The following is a 23571-nucleotide window of genomic DNA, read 5'->3' on the forward strand; positions in this document are numbered from 1 at the left end:
AATCAAGGGTAAATTTTGTTGTCCTTTATCTTTGCCTTAAAACCAAAGATGTATATATTGAAATTGTCTCTTACATATCTTATGAATGAATTAATTAAAAGAAATACATTTAACTGCCTTTGGGTGGTTAAATAGTTTGATATATCTTATTAATAAATTAATTAAGAGAAATACATTTAACTGTCATTGGGTGGTTAAATAGTTTGATAGAGACTTTTGGATGTATTACTCAAAAGATCTTAAGTTCAAATCCCTTTTGAGTTACTAATAGGGATAGCCAATGAAGTTATACCCGACTGGCAATTCCAAGGTTTTGAAAAATTGGTTGAGGTATGCATAAATTGATTTAAACACCTTTGAGCTTTGATCATAAAAAAAATAAAAATATACATTTAATTGTTTTACCTTCCATATAAATATTTTAATAACAATTTTCATCAGCATGTAAATCCTTTTAGTTTCAAAATCTTTAAAGCTATTTGCACTTAAAAAAAAAACAACCCTTGACAATCATTTTCTAAATATTATTTTAATTCACATATATTATACAATTCTAACATAAAATGAATACACAATTAATTGAGTTAAAATATAATTCAAAAAAAAAAAAACCCAAAAGTATTGCTAAAATTTGAGAAAGGTGATTGACTCGTCAAATAAACCAGTAAGGCATCTAGAAGTAATGAATAAAAACATTAGTCATGTAATCACGTGGCGCACAATTTTTGTTAAAAACCAAAAACACGGGCCCGCCAACCATCAAAAATCAGGCATCTAGAAGTTAATCAAAAAGCTGGTGTCATGATCAAACGGTCCTAATTAATCAACACCTGAGCCGACATGCATGCTATTAACCATTTAATTAATAATATTTTATTAAATTCCTCATTATTTCTTAATTCTTCATAATATATATAGACAGGTTTAAGCCTTAGAGCATACGTTTCAACCATTTGATTCATTTGCATAGAGAAAGGAAATTAAACTCCTCGCGTTTCTCATGAACTGTGGTGTCGTATTGGGGTTCTATTGCTGGGGCTGGGAGTTCTTAACTGCCCTTCTTCTTTTCTCCTCAAATTAATCTTCTTCTTCTTCATTTCCTTTATTCATCTTTTTTTTTTTTTTTTTTTTTTTTTTTTTTTATCTTCGTGTTTTTTCTTGTTTTCTCTTGGTTTTTTTAATGGTTTTTATGAGGTCTGCAAGTATGATCAGTGACAAAAGTTTATTAGAATACGTTAGAAAATCATCACCTCCTCCGTTTCTGTTGAAAACCTACATGCTGATCGAGGATCCGGCGACCGACGACGTGGTGTCGTGGAACGGTGACGGAACCGGGTTCGTGGTTTGGCAACCGGCGGAGTTCGCTCGGGATCTTCTGCCGACACTCTTCAAACACAGCAACTTCTCTAGCTTCGTTCGCCAACTCAACACTTACGTATGTATAAATATATTACCTTAATCTAGCTCCAGTATTTAATCTTCATTTCTTTTATTTTTATTCATAGAGTTTGAATTTAATTATCCCATAATTAATATGAAAAAAATTGACCTCATTTGTAAACTTAAGATAAATATTAACAGGAGTCGTTGTTTTGTGAAGAGTAAGTCAAAAGATTGATGGATGTTCATAGAAAATTATTAGAAAGAGTAGTATAAAAGTCAGCTTTAAGTATGTGGGCAACATATGGCTAGGTTTATATTATAAGGATGTGAACTGGAGCAAGCTATACAATTGCCAATAAAAGGTGAAAACTTTTTATTATTTAACTATTATTATGATGTGTTTGATCCTTCTTAATATTTAATTACAATTAGTTAGGCTAGGATAATCAACGCTTAATTTATTTAATACATACAACAAATCAGTGCATTCACATTTCTATTAACTCTTTCGCCTGGAAACAAAGATCTAATAACCCATCAACCAATAAAAATACTAAGCTTCTCTTCCTAATTAGCCCTCGAAAGTTTCCTCAAACTTGTATTGTTATAGTGATTAATTTCTTCTTGAATCCCTAAAATTACTTTGGATATATCATTTCGTGTATAATGTTGTTATAATTTTTAATGCAGACATTTATATCATAAAACGATAATGACTTCTTTAAGAACTACATAATATAATATTTATCTTATCTTATAATATCATTTCGCAAATAATGTTGTTATAATTTTAATGCAAACGTTCGTATTTGTATTAATATTTCTACATTTGACTCTACTCATTTACATTTGTCTCATTTTATATTGGATAATACTACATTTATAAAAGGTCTATACAAAATAAAGTGACATATCAATTGTATAAATAGTCAATTTAATAAATACACTTTGTATGTATAACTTTGTATATACTATTTGTTTGTATAGTATTATTCTTTATTTTTGACATTATCTCCTCTAAAATTAATTTTTGAATCCGTCCTGTACATAATTCATATACGTTAATTTCGGTTGTTTGGGGTTGGAGTAAAAATAATGTTATAATTGAATATGAATGTATAGGGATTTCGCAAAGTTGCAACAGGCAGATGGGAGTTCTGCAACGACATGTTTCGAAAGGGAGAAAGAGAGCTACTATGCAACATCCGCCGAAGAAAAGCATGGACAAACAAGCAACAAAATGGCGCGGCACCAATTCAAGGCGTCGGCAATATAGCGCAAGATCAAACGTCTGATGAAGATCAAGATCAACGATCATCGTCCACCAATTCTTCGTCATCCGGGTACAGTTCCCTAATGGATGAAAACAGACGTCTGAAAAAGGAGAACGGGGTGTTAAACTCGGAGCTTGGAAGCATGAAAAGGAAGTGCAAGGAGCTGCTGGATTTGGTGGCGAAGTATGCAAAATTGGAGAAAGAAGAAGAAGACGAGAGACCGAAGTTGTTTGGAGTGAGATTAGAAGTTGAAGGAGAAAGGGAGAGGAAGAGAAAGAGATCAGAGATTAGAGAAAGCGCAAGCATTTTACTATCTCAATCATGCAAATAAATGTCAAATTAATAATAGCTAATATAAGGGAAGTGATAATGAGCCACTTAATTAATTAAGAAGTAACTCATGATCATCAATTAATTACAATACAATAATATTCTGTGTTTTAAGTTTTCTTCTTTTCATTCTTGTATTTTACGTGATATGATTAGTTTATGATGTAAATGATATGGTAATAGTTTATTAATGTTACATTATTTAATTAACATATAAATTAATTAGATGATATTCTAAAATTTTCAATGATAACCAACTCTTGGGTGGTCAGACGATCAATTGAGACTCTTGAGCATATTATTCAAGAGGTCTTGAATTCGATTCCTCTCGGTTGTTAATAGAGTGACCAGTGGATGATTACCCGATCGATAACTTCACAACCCCGAGGGATTAGTTGAGATGCGCATAAATTGACTCGGACATCTCCGGTTAAAAAAATAATAATAATAATCAATGATATTACATAGACAGTTGATGATAAACTCTTAATAATTCTTATTGCAGTATATATTAATTTATAAATATTTTAAGGTCACTTATTATATTTAATGACATAAAACAATATTTCCAATATCATAAGTAATTTACAAATTTCGAGTGGAATTAAACCTAACTAGTTGAATTTTCTTCTTATACTCATCCAGCCAAGTTTTTGAATATTGATTTATGCAATCACATATATATATATATATATACAGCTTGTTGATTACTAAAATTAAGGAGTCGGAATTACTTAATGATTTCTTCAAATTAATTGATTTGATATGTCTAATCTAATCTCGTGGAAGAAAATTATTGAAGGTTAGACTTATACCTACCAAGATATGATGTGGAAATAATTGATGCTTGAAATTGTAATCACAACTACAAATTAAGCAGTCTTCGTTTGACTAAACAAAATAGGTTTGTAAAATTTAAAAAATATGGTAGGAGACACTGATTAAGTTTGGTTTGGTAATTACTCATTAAAATGATGCACATTTAAAAATCTTTAATTATATATATATATATATATATATACTTCATTTATTGATCTTTTCCCTATTTAGTTGTTCCAAACAAAAAAAGAAAAAAGAAAAAAGAAAATACCATTAGCCTTTTCACCCAACTAATAGAAAATTATGTTATTTTTAAATAGTATTGGAAAATGATCGTGGGGAAATTGATCATTGTCGTATTTCTCTTCCATTAATGAAATTGATGTGTCGCAGTTGGAATTAAGGCTTTCAATCTCATCCCCTAAATCAAAATATGGTTCCTCTAGTCTCAATTGGAGCAGTTGAATTCTTTGATTTCCAAAAAGTGATTAATTAAGTGCTTCTTCTTCTTGTGCTTCTTTCCCATTGATTGAGGGCAATGGGAAACCGAAGATTCCTTCTTTTCTTTTTTCTTTTTTTGGGTACATGTACACCAATAAAAGAAAGGCGTATGCTACTTATGATTACTGCTTTCATTTTAAGAATTATTAAAACACGAAATTCAACTTCATTTTTTGAAAGCAAATGTAACAATTTCAATTCAAATTGGAGACGATAACGGCACCCAAAGTCAAGACCAAAACTTAAAGAATCATAACTTTTCCCTACCAAATCAAAATTGTTTATCATTTGAAGCTGACTCATGCACACTGAACAAACACATATTTTTTCACCAACTTTTAATAGGAAACGTCGAGACCAAATTTCAGCAATTTCTGGTCAAAAAACAAGAAAATAATACACACTATTAAGTTTGAGAAAAGGGTCTAAAATACTTCATTGATTTCCTTATTGACAATTTTAATGTTTTATTAGAATGACACCTTACTTCTTCAACTAGTAAGGCTAAAGATGGAATGAAAGTCCCTTTTTTTCGTTAAATATAACCTCCTCATCACTCTTGACTCTTTTAATATCATTTTTCACCACATTTTTTAGTGACGATTTTCATGTTTTTGCAATTTTTTTTTTTAATCAACAAATGGTGTAAGAATAAGCTTTGATTAATAACATGCATCTTTAATTAGATTATATACATCATTTTAGTTAGTTTAACGTAATCTGATAAACTTTAATATATTGTTTTTTATAACTCTTAGGATGCATTTGGTTGGAGATAATCTCTCGTTAACTCTAGTAATATCATTTTATATTATTGTCATTACCATGTTTGGTTGTCAAATAATAAAAGATTTTAGTAGTACTCTAATACTAATAGTAATCACGGTATATTATATAGAGGCCGTTTGGATTGAGTTAATATTTGATAACTGGGGTAATATTTTTTAAATTGAGCAGATGATGATGTTTATTGGTTTGTAAAAAATTATTTCCGGAATATTTTATGAAAAATAGTAGCATTTGGGGGGTATATTGCTAGGAATCTTAATACTATGGTAATACAATTTTGTTTCCCATGTTGCCTCTAAACAGTTGAGCATTTGGTCCAAATTAACCTTATATTTGTTAATATTTACAAAACATCCAATTCATTAATGCATACACTTTTGTCCTCGCTTTTTTAATTTTTCGAATGACATTGCCCTTGTTATTGTCATTATTTACAGAAATGTCCTTATACCCAAAACTAGCCACCATCGCCAGCATGTCATTCCGGAAATGTCATTATTTTCGGAATATTTTATGACAAATAGTAGCATTTGGGGGGTATATTGCTAGGAATCTTAATACCCTGGTAATACAATTATGTTTCCGATGTTGCCCCTAAACAGTTGAACATTTGGTCCAAATTAATCTTATATTTGTTAACATTTACAAAACATCTAATTCATTAATGCATACATTTTTGTCCTCGCTTTTTTAATTTTTCGAATGAAATTGCCCTTGTTATTGTCATTATTTACAGAAATGTCATTATACCCAAAACTGGCCACCATTGCCAGCAACTGTCAATCGTCCCTGAAGGCTGCCAAAAGTTGCCATAATGGCATACGACCAGCCGTATATGGCAACTGTGCACCAGTGAGGCTTTTTCTGACAGATCCATGGTCGAAAAAGGCTAGATCTGGCTGTTTCACGGCTAGATCTATGGTTGTTTCATGGCCAAGGATGTGGCCGTGGCCGTGAAACAACGATTGATCTAGCCGTGAAATGGCCAGGTCTTTCACGACTAGATTTGTGATAGTTTCACGGCCACATCTATGGCTGTGAAACGGCTAGATCTGTGGCACTACTAGCGGCCACCAGTGATGACGGCTAGCTACTAGTAGTGGCTTGGGGTGGGTAGAGGTGTTTTTGTTATGTTTAAAATATTTTTGGTTGCTAGAGTGTTTTTGCTAAATCTTAAAAGTAGGGGGTTAAAAGAAACTATTCAAAAAATAATAATAAAAAATACTGTTATATTAATATTTAAAAAGAAGGACAATTTAATAATCTATATAACATATCTACCCATTTATCCTCTTAACCAAACATATTATTCACCAATTTATTCGAACCAACCAAACACATTTTCTAAACATTCTCAGTAATCTTTAAGGTGATCTTTTATTATGTTAATATAATATTCCTTTATAATAAAACATTATATGATCTAAACGCCCCCATAGGGATAACATGAATATCACTCTTTTATCAGATTTTCTAAGATTACTTGGTGATATTAATTTTATTAGAATTTTACTTCTTATTAATAAAATTATTAATTATTATATTAATAATATTATTCATCATACAATATAATAATATTGTTTAATAATATAATTAATAATATTATATTGTTAACAATATTGTTCTAGTATATTATTATGAATAATATTATCATATTAGAATATATAATATGATATTATTATGTTAAATTATCATTAATAGTCGAAATATAATAATAATAGTAAAAAAAAAAGGGCAATTTAGTAAAAAACTTCTCCCATAATTCTTTTATTCTCCCAACTAAACATATTAATTATTTATATCCATAATTTATACCCATCATTTTATTCTAATATAACTAAATATATTTAATATAACATTTCGGGAGCATTAAGATCATATAATGTTTTATTACAGGGAGATGTTATATTAACGGAAAAATAGATTACCTTGATGATTACTAGAAATGTTTAGAAAATGTGTTTGATTGGTTCGAATAAATTGGAGAATAATATGTTTGGTTGGAAGGATAAATGGGTGGATATGTTATATAGATTACTAAATTGCCCTCCTTTTTAAATATTAATATAATAGTATTTTTTATTATTATTTTTTTAATAATTTTTTTTAACCCCCTACATTTAAAACTTTGTTAAAACACCTTAGCCATATAAAACTTTAATTTATAGCAAAATCACCCCCATCCACCCCAAGCCACTACCGGTAGCAAGTCACCACCACTAGCAGTCGATGAAATGGGACACGATTGGCCGTATATGGCCGATTGTGAGTTGGCAAAGCCATTTTTGCCATGGATTACAAATCCATGACCGTAAAAAGGCCGGATCTTTAGCTGTGCCATTTCACAGCAAAAGATTTGGCCTTTTCACGGCCAAATCTATGGTTGTTTCACGGCCATAGAAATGCCAAATCTAGCCGTTTCCAACAGATCCGTGGTCGGAAAAGGTCTTACTAGCGCACGACAGGCCAAATCCTGTCAGTTATGCACCATTACGGCTTTTGACATCAACGGCCGACAATGGTGAGTAATGACCGACGATGGTCTTTGGTAGTTGAGGTTCTTTTGTTAACTTTTAAACTTTTTTGTGGATGAGGTGTTTTAGCTAATTGCTCAAATGTAGGGGGGCTGGGGTAATTGTTATTTGGTAGACATTTGAAGGCAGTTGTGTCCAAAATGATATTTAATTAAGGACAAAATAGGTAAAAAAATAAGATTACATGACAATGTTTTAATCCCAGTGTGGGGAGGGTATCAGATTACCTCCAACATTACCAACAGTAAACATTATTTACAATAAAAGATTCTCGTAATATTTTATTACTTACAAACCAAACACCAGAATCTTGCAAAATAAACGAAAATTACCACCGTTATCTTATATGCCTCCGATACAAATGCACCCTTCTAATAATCTTCAAGGTAATATATCTTTTCATTAATATAATATTTTACTAATACAACATTCTTTGAACCAAATACCCACTTAATGTGTTTGAAATTATTGTAGCTTATGAGTTAGTTAAGATGATTAAGCTCCAAGCTAATTATAAAAATAATGAATTTATAAAGAATTTTCGTTTAGGAGGAGTAGCTTTTGAAAATTACATTATTTTATAAGTTGATAGTGAATATTAAATGACAAATATACCAAACATATAATTCTTAAAATTACAAAATGAAAATAAAATTAAAATTTAATAATCTTTATAAGATTATGAAATAGGAGAAGGCCCAACGGTTTCGAACGGCTGCCACTGGCATTTGGCCACGGCTAACAAAGCGTATTGGGCTCACAGTCAGGTCCTGTCTAGACCAACGTGAGTTAGTCTAATGAATTCCGATTGCTTTGCCGCAGAAGGTAGACAAATGTTTCGTCAAAAAATTCATGACCAACACACCCATGTTTGACATTGACCAACATTGATCCCCAATCGGTTGACGTTAACTACTGATTGACCGGCGTCAACTAGATAAAATGTATACATTTAAAATTCTTCTAAATTATTAACTAATTACTAATTTATTTAATATATATTATTTTAATACATTTCTAATATTCATTAAATACTTACAAAATACAAATTTAAAATTACAAAAATATTTTAAGAATGTCTCTACACACTGTTACTTATTTTTTAAATTGATTATTTCAAAGTTGAATAAAGACAATTAAATTAAAGCTACCAAACAAAACCCTTAAACTACACTTATGGATTACAAGACTAATTCTTGAAAGTACATCTTTCCATATTACAGATCAGCATTCACCATCGGGTTGAGCAATGGCTATAACAAATACAAATATGAAATTCGTAACTGACATTAACGAATTTTTTTACTGTGAAATGAACTCAAATATAATATTTCTCATTTAAAGAAAAATAAAAAGAAGCAAACATTGAACCATTTTAAGTGCATATATCCAACAAATAAATTCATGTTATGCATAATAATATTGTCATTTATATATTCTAACTACCAATCAGATTACTGCATACAAGATAGACCTCAAATGCGAAAATTCTGAATCGAAATATAAATAACAAAATCATATTGTAGCTAAAGGCCTAAGATAACTATGGCTCAACATTACGAACCAAATGAGAGTAAGATAATACTACTGCATCTATTTCTATTGTATTGTCATGAGAGCACTTGTAATTCCTCTATATGTAGCATATCACATGTAATGAGAATTTACAATTTAATATGCCAAGATTTTAAATTTGAACATTGCCCATCTCTCATATTTACAAAGGGCCTGTAATTCTGTAAACTATTTTGTGTCCTAGCCTAGGGGAAAAACATACGCTCTTTGAACCCTCCTAAGACATAACAAGGGTCAGAAAAATTTAACCTATAAGTGTTGATATGTCATGAGTTTGCAGCAAAATGATTAAATATGGTTTCCAGAGTTGATTGGCTGATACTGTACTCTGCTATTCCCAGTCGATTTCTGACAAAGAATTCCGAAAACCGGTAAGCTTCATAAGCCCAATTTCAAGAAAAAAATGAAACAAAGAATTAAAAATGCGTCACCTGTTCTGTTCTAGGTGTCCGAAAACGTCAGCAAGCGAGAGGCCTTTTCCATATGGCAACTGCAGTAAAATCCTGGATCAATTACCATTTGAATTGTACAAGACAACCCTAAATATGAGACAAAGAAGCCGCTATACACCACATCACACAAACACACCTTCTGCTGGCACTAAAGGCCAGATCTAAAAATTTGCAAACATTATCAGGGCTATAGTCAATTATTTATGCATGACTTGCTATTCTTAAAGTCAATAGTTAACCTCAGTTATTCTAACATTAGGCAGGGTCAATTTTAGAAAGGTTTCTAACCATTATAAGTAGCCTAAATAACACGAAAGGGCAAAGTTGCATATAGTTCTTCTGATTACTAAAATCTCACAAATTTCATAATCATCTCAATGGAAACAGGAGACCCAAGCGGATTTGATATTATTTCTATCTATACTTTTCAGATTCAACCTAAGGCTACATCCTTTCACATTGCATGTTGAGATCCACATCCTTTCACATTGCATGTTGAGATCCACATCCATATCCACTGGCATCAGAGTCTTAACAGGAAACCCATTCTGGTGATGGTAATTGTTGTAAGGAGGATCTACAGTATGTAAGTCTCTGAATCTTCAATGTTGAAACAAATGGACACAGACATAGAAACAGGCCTTGCAAAGTATTCAGTGAGCCCACTCAACCACGTTTATGTACTACCCTTCCTCTCTTAAAAAATTCCAATAGTCTTTTCAACACTACGATGATAATATAATATTTCTATATGATAATGAAATCAGATACTTCCATGTTAGAACAGACATTTGCTTAGCTTTCATTCGATTTAAAACTTTCTATCTTCTAGAGCAATATGGAATTCTATTAGGCAGTAAAAGCATTCTTTTAGTTACATGTGATATACCATAGTGAAAGACATTGGAAAACCAAGAAACCACCAAATTTACCTGATATTTGACACTCAACCCATTGCATCCGTGGAATGTAGAGCCAGGAAATGAAGACAGGATAAAAGAATCAATCACCGAAAACTTTTCTTTGGCTAACCACCACTCAGAAAATATCGGCAAAGGTATACCACCTATACATTGTGAGGAAGATAAATAAACAATAAAATGATCTTCCGTACTGTGACTAACCAAAAAGATGCGCAAGACGCACAAAGTTAGCCTTGCATACATTAAAAAAAAAAAAAAAAATTTGAGAAAACAATTATGCTATACAACTAACAAAATAATTCAGGAAAATAGCTAGTGGAAGTTGAAAAGCCATGATGAACTCTGATGGTATCAGCCTGTTTATGCAAATGCCAATGAGAAATATAGAAACTGCAGTCATCAAGGTGATTGCCACGTGATCAACAAGGGCAACCATACAAAGAAATATGTTTTTTGTTCAGTGAATCCTTAATATCAAGTTGCAGGAGCAACCATGTGAGAGAGTTTGTTAAAAGAAATTTGAAAAAATAAAATCCTAGAAGATGTATCTAGTCACATCTCAAAATATCCAAAGTAGTTGAAGCCATATATCAAAATGTAAAAGGATCATTCATACCATGCCGAATCAACTGCTCTGTTAACTGTTCACCAAAAGACCCACCAGAGACAGATGTTGAAAATATAAGAGTCTTCGTTCTTTCTTCATTACCAAGCCAACGGCCAATTGTAACTATCATTTCTTTTGACAAGCTAATCTCTGCCACTGAAGCATTTTCTGATGTAATGGAGTCAGGACCAACAATACAAACTTCAAGGTCATCCAGTAAGCTCCTTGGATGAGAAGGAATATCAAAGAGCCTTTGTCGAATAACTCGGCAAAAGTTTTCTAAATCCATGGAACTGACCTCAGTAGGTTTAACCTGAGAGGGAAAACAGAATCATATATTTGATTGAACTTAAATCTTGTATTATGAATCGGCAAAAGTAGATTTTAGTAATTAGTTATCAGTTATAAACTTATCAAAAACAAAGCTTCCATATAATGAATACCTCTAGCTCCAGATAATTTCCAAATCTCGTTTTCAAATGTTGCGGACTTCCAATGCATCTTAAGTGGCCTCCAACCTAATAGGATAGTTAAATAGTCCTGTCAAAGGTCACTAAGAAGTTTCTCAAATCTCAAAAGCTTGTAGTGTAAAATGTAATTCATACCATTATCCCAATTCGAGTGCACAAAGCTTGAGCTTCATTCATACTGTGGGTAGTAAGAATCACAGCTGTCTTCCCTTGTCTTGTCGATAAACGAGATATTACTTCCCACATAAATCGTTTAGCAATAGGATCCATGCCTGAAATAGTTATATTAATCAGCAACAAGCCAATAAAATATAGAAACAAACTGTTGAAAAAAGAAAGAGTAAATCTATAAAGTACAACTTTCAGTAATGAGTTGAGATGTTGCCTCTATAAAAGAAATGCATAACAACATAAAATATTTAATTTCAAAATATATTCATTAGTTTCAACATTTCAAGCTTCGCAACTGTAAGAATGTTAACATTTTGCACTATACATACAGAGTGCAATATAAATCAGACAAAGCTTTTGAACCAAGGTTGTACATTAGTAATGCCGATTTACTTCACAAGATGCTAGTGGATAACACAGCAAAACAGTCATAAGAGAGCAACAACCATAATTAAAGTAGTGCAGACTGCAGAGGTGGTGGTGGGACTGCATTTACAGATCATACAGGCAAAGTGGTACTTTCCAAAACTAACACAACCTTTTATTTTGTGATGATGAAGGATAAACTAATATCATCTTTTTCCAATTAAACATTTTCCCCTTTTGGGAAATAAATTACTAGCAAAAGTCACAGTGCAAAAATAATAAGCAATCATCAAGATAAAATACTAACAACATATTGCACAGTTCCCATACTTTATTTTCAAGCCATTCGATCAAATTCTAAATGTGGAAGGAGAAACTGTGCCTGTCTATTACTAAACAATCTAAACAGTTTGACCACAAATATTAAGAGTAGCAATTACACATTGATCCTTCAGTAAGGAGTGAAAATGAGAAGTACGTGTATACCTGTCGATGGCTCATCAAGAAAGACTATTGGAGGATCTCCAATCATTGCAATTGCAACAGATAATTTGCGCTTGTTGCCCCCACTTAGTGTAAATGATGGTTTGTGAGCATGCTTCAACAAGTCAAACTCCACCAACTTTTCCATGACAACCTGCCAACAACATCAGATGTGTTACTGGTCCATAATGCGATTCTCACAATGTAAACATTTCCACTTTAAGTTTTTAATAACCCATAATTTTCACGATGTGTGCACCAAAATTTAGCAATACTATAGGTACTTATAATCTTTAGTTATTAGAGAATTGAACCAATGAATTCTTGGTTGAAGAAAAAGGATCACATCATTTGTTCCACCCCCTTAAGCTTTATAAGAAACTTCTGTAAATATAGCAGAAGATTGCAGCAGTACAACACTCAAGGTATTTTCACAAAATCAGTAAAAATTTATGTAGTTGTGGGACTATGAGTCAACTCTAACTTGTAATTCAACTGGATTTACTTTTCTTTTCTTTTTTTTAACGACGGGACGTTGTAAATTTTACGTCATCTTTTAACGACGACCCGTTGAAAATTTATCATCTTATAACGTCGGCCCTTTGTAAGTTCCACAAAAATGTTTTAGTCAGTTGTAAATAGTTTAACACCCTGATACTCAGTTGAGGTAGACTGAACATTTAAGTTGAGGATTTACTTTTCCTTTTTTTTTTTTTTTTCCCAATTTATCCCGACAACTATGGGTTGGTTTGGGAACTTATAGTTAATTTTACTACGTTGACAATTTGATGTCTTCAATACTTGTTTGGTGGTTACGTCCCTTATTCTTATTACCATAAAGATTTAACTATATGTATGTACATCTATCCTGTAATCTGGCACTCCTTTTATCCTCGCATAAAGTTCAAGATGTTCTTTGACAGTCAGATATTCCAATAGAGCATCAAATTGGGGGCAATAACCAATCTGTCAATGATTATATAAAAAAAAAAAAGTTAGATCAAACTTATTTTTCAACAGTTGTATATATCAAATTACAAAGTGATAAAATAATTGAATCAGAACATACAAGCCGACGGGCAGCCTTGGGATTTGAACATATGTCTTTGCCAAAAATAAAAGCAGTTCCATCTGTTGGGTATTCTTCTCCTGCATAGAAGAATAACGTATCTTTTCAAAATGCATGAACACATTATTACAACATGCAGAAGCACAGAAAGGCAGAGATTTCAATGCTAATATAAGAAATGTTACTATTGGATTAGTGACATAATTATCTAATATCTATAATACTGTTAATTTTTCATTATGATCTATCATACTACATAATTATTCCTTATGAAGCAAAATGGTCCAACAAATTGAACAATCAACTTATAAACGATATTTGGAGTAAATAATATTCTTTATATTAAGAGCTTCACAAATAAACAATACTGTATTTTGGCAAAGACTTGTTATATACCAGATAGCATTGACAGAGTTGTAGTCTTCCCAGCTCCATTTGTTCCTAAGAAACCAAAACACTCTCCTGCTTGAACTGAGAAAGTCAATGAATGAACAGCTACTTTTGGATCATAATTATTTCCTCCAGGATAAATCTGAAATGCGTGAAAATCACTATTAGATAATGATAAATTGATGCAGTAAGACGATTCCAAAGACTAACTTGAGGACAGAACATTACGAAAATACCTTTCGAAGATTACGCAAGTAGATTATGGCATTATCAACAGAACCAGAAAGTACTCTGTTTCTTTCTGTCTTCACATCTATATCTTCATCAAAGTCAACAGCAACAGTTTCTGCAGGAGATTTTAGTAGCGGCTCTAAATGACTAGAAGGATTATCACACTGGAGATTTCTTGTACGCTTCCACCACTCTTTAATTCTCCCAAGAGTCCATTTGTGAGAAGGCAAAACTTCAAGTCCAAGTGTTAAAAGGAAGTAACAAACACTCTGTCATAGTTGAAAGTTATGAATTAGAGCATTGACTGACTTCATGTTAGTCTTTCTTTCCTTGTTCAAATACATTTACATATTTAGGAAAACATATTCTGAAAGAAATACATCCTAAAATAGGACAATAAAGATTTTTAGAAAAAAGAAATAGGAAAATAAATGCTGAGTCTTTAGTCTACTACTAACATAAATGAGTTGATCCGTATGATGCCCTACAGCATCATGAAACAGATGGGGACTAAAATTCGGACTGCATGCTCTCCTTATCAAGTTAAACAGCATGCTACTCCTACTATGGACATCTCTGTTACCTCTAAAACCTATTATGTCAAGATAATCATATCATCAACAAACATAAAGAAGAATAGTTTCATTTACAAATGCCTGAATTGTAAAAATTCACCTCACAACCAAGGTAAAAAATGGAGGCACCAGTAACATTCCAATCAAAAACTCCATTGCTAGATTTTACTTTCATCCCTTGCCGTAAAAGAGCCAATGAAGCAAGCCCATCAGCAAAGCAAAACCCTGGTGACAATCTGAAGAAATTCTGAAAAGGTATATTACAAAAGTCAGACGAATTTCATCAACATTTAGTAAGAAGCTACCTAGAAAATATAATCAGCTCATTAAGTGATTAATAGCTCTCAAAACTGTCAGCGAAGTAGATTAAGTGCAACGATAAAAAAGTAGACCTGGAATATCAAGGTTTGGGTTGGTGTCCTATTAATGAAACAAAGATGGCATACGTGGAAGCACCATTTGAATTGCAGGAATTAAAGAGGGTGTATTGGATTTCTTTAATTCCTCAAATATCTGAAGACTTCTTCGTACAGTTTTACCCTTTCTAAGGGAATAATTTGACCTCTTAAGAGGATAACTGATTATTAGTGTATTTATCTCTTTCTTTCAATAATATAGTACGGTCCTTCAATGCTTCCTAAAAAAATATAACTCCACTGCTTGAACCGTGTGAGAACTTTATTAAAAACCCTAGCATGTAACATGTATGTAATTATACATCTTAAGATAACGAAACAGTTAAAACCAAATACAATCCCTCCCTCACTGATTGTCTTTCAACCTCCACAATGCAACAACAACTATAAAGGCAGTGCCTGAGCAAACTCAAACTAAAATTCAATTGAAGCTGAAAAGAGTAAAAAAAAGTATCCTAAGAGGAGTTTCTCATTCTTCGTTATAACATGTTAGAGAGGTAAAGGGTCATCCAATCATCTTTTGATTCATTGTGTTGTAGCCTTAAATTTATGGGCAAGAGCTTATATAGAATCTAAGATGTCAGAGGCCATCATGAATCCTTGTGATCCACTTCCTATGGTAGAAGTTGCTACCTTTAATTGGAAGAGGAAAGAGGTTCAAAAATTCCCTTGGAATTTCAGTTAATCTTCGGGTGATTTCGCTAGAAAGAATTAATTAGGTTTTCAGAGAGGAGAAAAAATCAAAGTGAGCTGTGGGATAGAATTTGCCATTTTGCTTCCCTTTCGGCTTTGATTGCTAAGGGGTGGAGTCTATATATATATATATATACACACACACACACATAAAGCAGTTGCACCTCAATTATGAAGGTTGGGGGAATACGAAATGACTCAAAACTTAGAAAAACTCCGTTCTTGAATTCTACAAATATTTAAAAAAGAATGGAATCCAACCTTGAGAAAAGAATTTGCATTTGCTGTTGTTGGTATGAGCCCCATAATAAACGAGATAACCATGAGAATTAGTCCAGTGAAGAAGTGGACCAAGAGAACTACATTCTGCATGTACAATAGAAATTGACTATATATGAGAGTAATCTTGATGACCTGGAAGTCAGTAATAGAAAAAAAGGAAGTAATAGTATGACACCTGAGCCATTGTGTGATCAGAGAAGAAGAAAGTCAGGCAATATGTTGATGATGCAATTGCCAATCCATACTCCAAAAATATGAGGACTGTTTGCAACAGGCAGTCCCTTCCAATATACTGATCAAGACCTACAAACCCAAATAATCTTTGTGACCAAGATTATAAAAAGAATTTTAAACCAAAAAACAAAAAGAAAGAGAGAGAATAAGAAATGGATAATGCCGTATGACAAACAGTGCACCTCAAAGAAAAATTAATTATCAAAAGGAAAAGAAGATATGATGAATTTGTTAAGCACCCGATTGATCTAAAAGGATAAGCAAAAACATGCCCCCTCACGTACAATTGCATTGGGTCATTCAAAAAGACAATCACAACCCACAACCACAGATACAACTTTTTCTGATAACCACAAACACAACTAATTATAATTTAATTTATACAATAGCAAAGTCTTCCTTAACTGTTATTATAACCAAAATGTCCAAATCAACATGCACATTGAGTTCCTGAAATTCATGCATATATTTAAAATTTCAATCATCTGCTTACAAGACAATGTAACTTTTTAGAAATGTAACATTATTGACAATGATAATCAATTACTTAGTAAGGAATAAATATAAGATATTTTAGCGTAGCAATAAACTTTTGATGCTTGAAACATCACTTCAGATAGCTAAAAACAACCAAAGCATTTGCCCTTTTTTTAATTGGATAATTATAAAAAAAAAAAAGCATTTTGACACTGCAAATTGAGGATATAGTGGGAAATCAAATTATATTTATATTGACAAATATAAGAAAAAAGAATTTAGCCTGAATTGACAACAATTATGCAATTAGTAAGGAAAGTCTCGCAACATACCAAATATGTAGAAGAGAATTATGGCAAAACTTGAAGGAAATAAAAAGCTGATGAAGTCCCATATGTATGTAGAAGTCCAATATGAGAATACAGAAACCTGAATAGCATTTTGCAATAATTATTACAAGAGTATTGATTTAACAATTTAAAGAAGCTGAATTTTTTAAAGAAAGCCCATACCCCACTAATTAATTGTTGATGTTTAGCTTTTATTTCACGTTCCTGCATCAAATAAGATTGTAGAAAAAGTTCCATGACAAAATAATAAAATCAATAATATAAAGATCCTATAAGCCTTCATCCTTGGATATAATTGACCACGATAAAAGATATAACAGCATACTGTAGAAATGAGCAATATTCTTCACTAAAAAGTATCTAGTTAGGTATGTGGCTCAATCAGTGCCAAGATAACCAACGCTATTTTAATACAGGTTCAAAATAGTCAACATAACACACAATCAACAATTAGCAGTTTGTTCGTATATGAGCCAAAACTAGCATATACTTCATTGATATGTAAAGAAACCATCAACAGCGATATCAGACAAATTTAAACAAATTGAGAAAAAGCAGTCTTGAGGTTAAACCTGTTTCATAAAAAATTCATAAGACGGGATAAATGAGCAATAACAAAGCAAGGTTTAGGTTTGAGGAGCCTTCCCGGTTACAGAACTTACTTCATAATACCCGTACACAAGTTTAAGGAGGGGAGGGGCATGCTACTTTTTCTATCATGTCTTTGTTTATCCATACAAAGTAAAAAGCTTGGTAAATTTATCATAGCATTCACTTAATATCTGAAGAGGGCATATGAAGTCTATATATAGTTCTGACGAGAATGGATCTGATCAGCACATGGATATGCACAGGGTTGCCGAAATAAACACTTGACAATATGCTAATGAGAACATATAACATTTATTGGCTACAGGTGATCTCTTGAAACCAATATTAAATTTTAACATCATACATGATAATTAACATTTTAATAGGTGAATTCAAGAGTATGCTATGTGTATTTCACTATTTCAGCAGACATAGAAGACCAAAAACAAGAAGGAATAAACTAATGGAACAATACCAGTTGCTGAATTCACAATGCTAGGAAGACCAGAGAACTCCATGCTATAATGCAACTATTTATTGATGAATGATGGGGGTCCAGACTATGGCTGAGCCTTTTTAATTTCTTTATTTATATATATATATATATACACACACACACACACAAAATATATTAATCATGAAGCAATATTCAAATATTAGAGAAGTTCCTAAAAGTTTACCTTTACAATGGAAACAGCAAAGGAGGCAGGAACAAATGAGAAGGCAATGCTAACAATAATTGCCGCAGAGAAGGCATCCAGATCCTACAAATTTGAAAATTGAAGGATATTATGATGTCAAGAAACTGGTAAAAACTTAGATTCTCTAAAGCAGATAGGAGNGAATTCAAGAGTATGCTATGTGTATTTCACTATTTCAGCAGACACAGAAACCAAAAACAAGAAGGAAGAAACTAATGGAACAATACCAGTTGCTGAATTCACAATGCTAGGAAGACCAGAGAACTCCATGCTATAATGCAACTATTTATTGATGAATGATGGGGGTCCAGACTATGGCTGAGCCTTTTTAATTTCTTTATTTATATATATATATATATACACACACACACACACAAAATATATTAATCATGAAGCAATATTCAAATATTAGAGAAGTTCCTAAAAGTTTACCTTTACAATGGAAACAGCAAAGGAGGCAGGAACAAATGAGAAGGCAATACTAACAATAATTGCCGCAGAGAAGGCATCCAGATCCTACAAATTTGAAAATTGAAGGATATTATGATGTCAAGAAACTGGTAAAAACTTAGATTCTCTAAAGCAGATAGGAGCAACATGGTAAAAATATAAAATTCACTCACTTTATACCAAATGTTAACACAAGAAAAAATTTCATGTAGGTCTCTCAAGACCTCTTTTTGACACAAGTAGATGGAGTCCTTACCACATGGAACACTAAGTTGCCATACAAAAAAGCCACAAAGTGAAGAAAAAGAAATAATATAGCCACAAGAAACTATGCAGCCTCTGTTACAAAGATATGTTAATAGTTTGTGATATTTCATTCATAATTTAATCATGTAATCTTAAAAAAAAACAGAAGAAACCCAAAAAACATTTAAGAACAAAAAAAAAACACATGAAAATCGTCCATATGATATGTAACTAGAGAAATCCTATCCATTTTCCACCCCATCATAAAAATAGTGTTGCATTTGTGTTCTTTAAAGTGTCAACAGATCATTCTTCTATAACTAACATCAGACAATTTTAAAATGAACTTGCAGACTATTTTAAGCATCAAGACTGATATTGGATTTCCTAACTACACAACATATCCCCTTTGTTATAGAAATAAATAACCAAATAACTTCAAAAGAGAAAATAAAATATGGTGTGTTTGCAATCTGTTCCTTTCAGCAACCAGTGAAAAAAATAAAAAACCAAATAACATCAAGGTGAAAATACTTCAAATGCATTTCTTATAAGACTGTTGCTAGTATATGGAGTGTTGCAATGTGATCTGTAAGTGTTGAATGAATTATTCAACTTTTAAACCCTTCCTGATTTCCTCAAGTGTAAATCTGTGTATATCAAGTGGGTGTCAATGGAATTAATATTCTCATATATATCTTAAAGCAAAAGACTTAACCCTGCAGTTTCAAGAATATATACTTGAAAATACATGAAAATGAATGGGATGCCATACATGATGTTGTAACCGCTGGCTTTTTGTCATGGGCAGAGGATGGTTGCGTGTTCGAATTGTCATATTTTTATTACGAGTAGCAAGCCTAAGGATTGCAGCATTCATAACGTTGATATAAGTTGGAGCTGCATGCTGACAAGAACTGTTATGTAGTACAGTGAATCCTAAACTTCCATCGCCATTCTGATCATCCATCACAACTGCCCCATATCTGGATATGAATAAACATCACAGTGCAAAAAGATAATTAAATCAAAATGTTGTAGATACTAACAACAGGATTTTCTTTATATTCAGAATGCTCACAAGCAAAATGTTAAAAGAAAACCACACTTGGGACTTCAGAAAACAAATCTAGAAAACTACCTCAAAGAGTAAATTTTATATATGATACAATAAGTGACAATAAATGAACATGGCAAGAAAATGAGCACATGAATTAAATGAATTATCTTTTTTAATTACTTATGTGCATCAGCTATTATATAAAAATAATAATTGCAGAATATAACAGAAGAAAACACAATATGGAGAGAATAAAAAACCAAGAATACTACTTGATCAGGTAGTATCCTTCTGCACCATTCTGTTTTATGCATAGCAATTATATCTACTATGATCAGGTAGTATCCTTCTGTGTCATTCTGTTTTATGCATAGCAATTATCTCTAATATGTCCTCCCATGCAATATTTTCCTATTCTACTGTCTTATCCATGTCTTCTGGGCCTTCCTATTCTCCACTCTACCTCTTTCTTTATATCCACTTCATCTTTTTTTAAAAACATTAACACCTNGCTATTATATAAAAATAATAATTGCAGAATATAACAGAAGAAAACACAATATGGAGAGAATAAAAAACCAAGAATACTACTTGATCAGGTAGTATCCTTCTGCACCATTCTGTTTTATGCATAGCAATTATATCTACTATGATCAGGTAGTATCCTTCTGTGTCATTCTGTTTTATGCATAGCAATTATCTCTAATATGTCCTCCCATGCAATATTTTCCTATTCTACTGTCTTATCCATGTCTTCTGGGCCTTCCTATTCTCCACTCTACCTCTTTCTTTATATCCACTTCATCTTTTTTTAAAAACATTAACACCTCCTCAGCAACCTGGCATTTTAATTCAACCCCAAGGGCTGGGTTCAGCAGTTAAGGCCTTTGGCTTCAACAAATCGGTCATGGCTTCAACTTCCCTGAGAGACACCTACTTAGGATATTATATCTCACACGTGTCTCAACTACTAAGGTCATAGGATCAATAATAGTCTGCTATTTAGAACTTCGAAAATTTGTCAGCGACGCTTGGCTAAAAAAACCATGAAATGTCTTCTTTTTTGAGAAGGAAAAAAATCCTAGAATGTTAATCCTCTGTTTCACAAGAGTGATGCAACTAAAAATCTTCCAAGGATCAAACTAAACAAAATGAAACTTTAAGGACTGTATTTGAGACCTAAGTGAAATATGCAGCACTTCTAATTATACTTTAACCTTCTTGTTGACATGATTCAGTTTCTTTATACTATATACAGATGTCAATAACAAAATTCTCCTTGAGAACGCTATGAAAATGGTTTCACTTTGTTGTCCAATTGGCTATCCACAGACATCATTGAAGATTAAAAGAAAAGGCAAACAAATATTTGAAATTCAAACAGAAAGAAGTAATTTGAAAATTCAGGTCACGCACCTTGACTGGTAGGATTGATTAAAGCTTGACATAAGAAATTCACTCATTGAGAGTAAAACTGGTCCCAGAATTGGCCCTGCTGCCTCAACTGCATCAGCTAGTGCCTTTTCTGAATTGGGAAATTTATATGTACTGTTTTTAAAACTTTGAATCCAACCCCCTTCAATGTATTTTGAAACCTGCGGCATGAAGAACTTTTTTAAGGGGATAGAAAATTTTATTTGCATGTCATCCAAATGAGCTCCAATAGCCAGGAAACTTTAAGAAGTTTGAAAACTATACACAATACAATACAAATAAAAATAAGACGAGAATAAAACACCTCAAAAAATCGCTAATTACAACAGACCTCGTTTGCAATAGGCCAGGATAGATCAAAAGGAATAGGACCACCACCACCACCACCACTTAACAGAGGATTAAACTCTGAAGTTGTGAAGGTCACTGACAGCTGATCAGGATGTGGCTTAAGCTTCAGAAAAAGAAGACCAAAAAACAAGAAGATAACAGGAATCAAAAGCTGGAACACAACTGTTTTTCGGTCCCTACGAGCAGATACAGCCCTCTTTATAAATAATGCTCTACAATGTTGCCAAAACATTGACCTTGGAATGATACAACACGAACAGCACTTCATACTTAAGAAGTTCAAGAAACTGACAATAGTGGCAAAAATCAAACCACAAGCTCTCTGCACTACAGTAAAAATGAATCCAACTAGCCATTTATAATTCCCAGATAATTTAGCAAGGGAAATCTGTTTGGAAGATTGTTCGTGAGAAGCATGAGAAGCCACAAGATCTGGTGTAACAAAATTATTTGCCTCGTTTGTACAGTCAGATTCATCAAAATTACAACCCGCAACTCTTAAAAATACTTCCTCCAGCGTTGTGACAGATATACCATAACTTTCAATGCCAAAAATTTTTTTATCTTCACCACCAAGTGTTTTGACATTAGAATTTGATCTTCTCATACAACTTTCTATTTCCCTAAACATATTTTCAAAGGACGATGAAGATGCCAGGGGAAGCTTGAAGGTGATCTCAGTTCCAACCTGGAAAGGCAGTCAATAATATCATGAATATGGTATAGATGAGGATTATTCTGGGAAACAAGGTTTCACAGGGCTAATAAAAATTATATATGACAGAGGTACAGCAAATTGTTAATCATTATTACCAAAACAAACGTTGATCTGAAAACGTTCATCAAGTACATTTACATTAAACCAATTCTGGCAAACCAGAAATATTCTTGCTTTTTTCATTTCTTGGCCTTCTTTGGATATAAAAAGTAATTTGATGATTAATGGATAGCTTACAGGACATGAAGTTCAATGCAACGTAATTATTGAAACTCATCAAGAAGAACACCAACATTCTGACATAAATGGCATGGGATGTTCTAATTCCAAAAATAAATAAAAAAGAAGGCCGGCCATAACATGTGCCCTAAGTTAAGTCCACTGAAATAAAAAATTCTATTATATCAGTGCATGGAAATTGTGTTTTCATGTCTTTTTGTAAATAAATGGCATTCATATAGTAAAAGAGTTTATCTTCTTGTAGCCCTATCATATACCCTTAGAGCACACATTAAGGCTATCTATAAATAATATAAAAAATGAAGCTAATAGCGTAATACATTGTAAACCTTAACCCCCTTCAAAAAATTTCCACGTAATACATTCTTATTATAAAACATTACAAA

General features: G+C 32.3%; 2 protein-coding genes across 2 annotated transcripts in view; one reads left to right on the plus strand and one right to left on the minus strand.

Moving 5' to 3' along the window:
• Nucleotides 1-934: 934 nt before the first annotated feature.
• On the plus strand, nt 935-3114 carry LOC116111467 (heat stress transcription factor B-3). The gene is made up of 2 exons (XM_031397639.1): nt 935-1435; nt 2506-3114. The coding sequence occupies exons 1-2, from the start codon at nt 1181-1183 to the stop codon at nt 2986-2988; spliced, it is 738 nt and encodes a 245-aa protein (XP_031253499.1). The 5' UTR covers nt 935-1180; the 3' UTR covers nt 2989-3114.
• Nucleotides 3115-9016: 5902 nt separating this feature from the next.
• The window catches only part of LOC116111456 (ABC transporter A family member 1), a 28873-nt gene continuing 14318 nt past the window's right edge, over nt 9017-23571 (minus strand). The window contains exons 21-40 of the mRNA XM_031397627.1: nt 22208-22915; nt 21859-22037; nt 20158-20368; nt 19119-19202; nt 17557-17598; nt 17377-17473; nt 16509-16636; nt 16313-16417; nt 15043-15189; nt 14373-14636; nt 14143-14278; nt 13747-13826; nt 13538-13643; nt 12681-12833; nt 11793-11929; nt 11631-11705; nt 11197-11500; nt 10590-10723; nt 9637-9695; nt 9017-9553 (exon numbers count right to left, since the gene is read on the minus strand). Of these exons, the coding sequence (XP_031253487.1) occupies nt 9472-9553; nt 9637-9695; nt 10590-10723; nt 11197-11500; nt 11631-11705; nt 11793-11929; nt 12681-12833; nt 13538-13643; nt 13747-13826; nt 14143-14278; nt 14373-14636; nt 15043-15189; nt 16313-16417; nt 16509-16636; nt 17377-17473; nt 17557-17598; nt 19119-19202; nt 20158-20368; nt 21859-22037; nt 22208-22915 (3231 nt within the window). The 3' untranslated portion in view covers nt 9017-9471. The remainder of the gene's footprint in view (nt 9554-9636; nt 9696-10589; nt 10724-11196; nt 11501-11630; nt 11706-11792; nt 11930-12680; nt 12834-13537; nt 13644-13746; nt 13827-14142; nt 14279-14372; nt 14637-15042; nt 15190-16312; nt 16418-16508; nt 16637-17376; nt 17474-17556; nt 17599-19118; nt 19203-20157; nt 20369-21858; nt 22038-22207; nt 22916-23571) is intronic.

This window comes from Pistacia vera, unplaced genomic scaffold, assembly GCF_008641045.1.
Source record: "Pistacia vera cultivar Batoury unplaced genomic scaffold, PisVer_v2 Contig639, whole genome shotgun sequence".
Lineage (NCBI taxonomy): Eukaryota > Viridiplantae > Streptophyta > Magnoliopsida > Sapindales > Anacardiaceae > Pistacia > Pistacia vera.

Bases quoted from the DNA above. Each gene is read 5' to 3' on its own strand.
- LOC116111467 (XM_031397639.1), top strand. From the start codon at position 1,181: ATGGTTTTTATGAGGTCTGCAAGTATGATCAGTGACAAAAGTTTATTA. The intron at 1,436-2,505 runs GTATGTATAAAT...ATGAATGTATAG, and splicing joins TTCGCCAACTCAACACTTAC to GGATTTCGCAAAGTTGCAAC.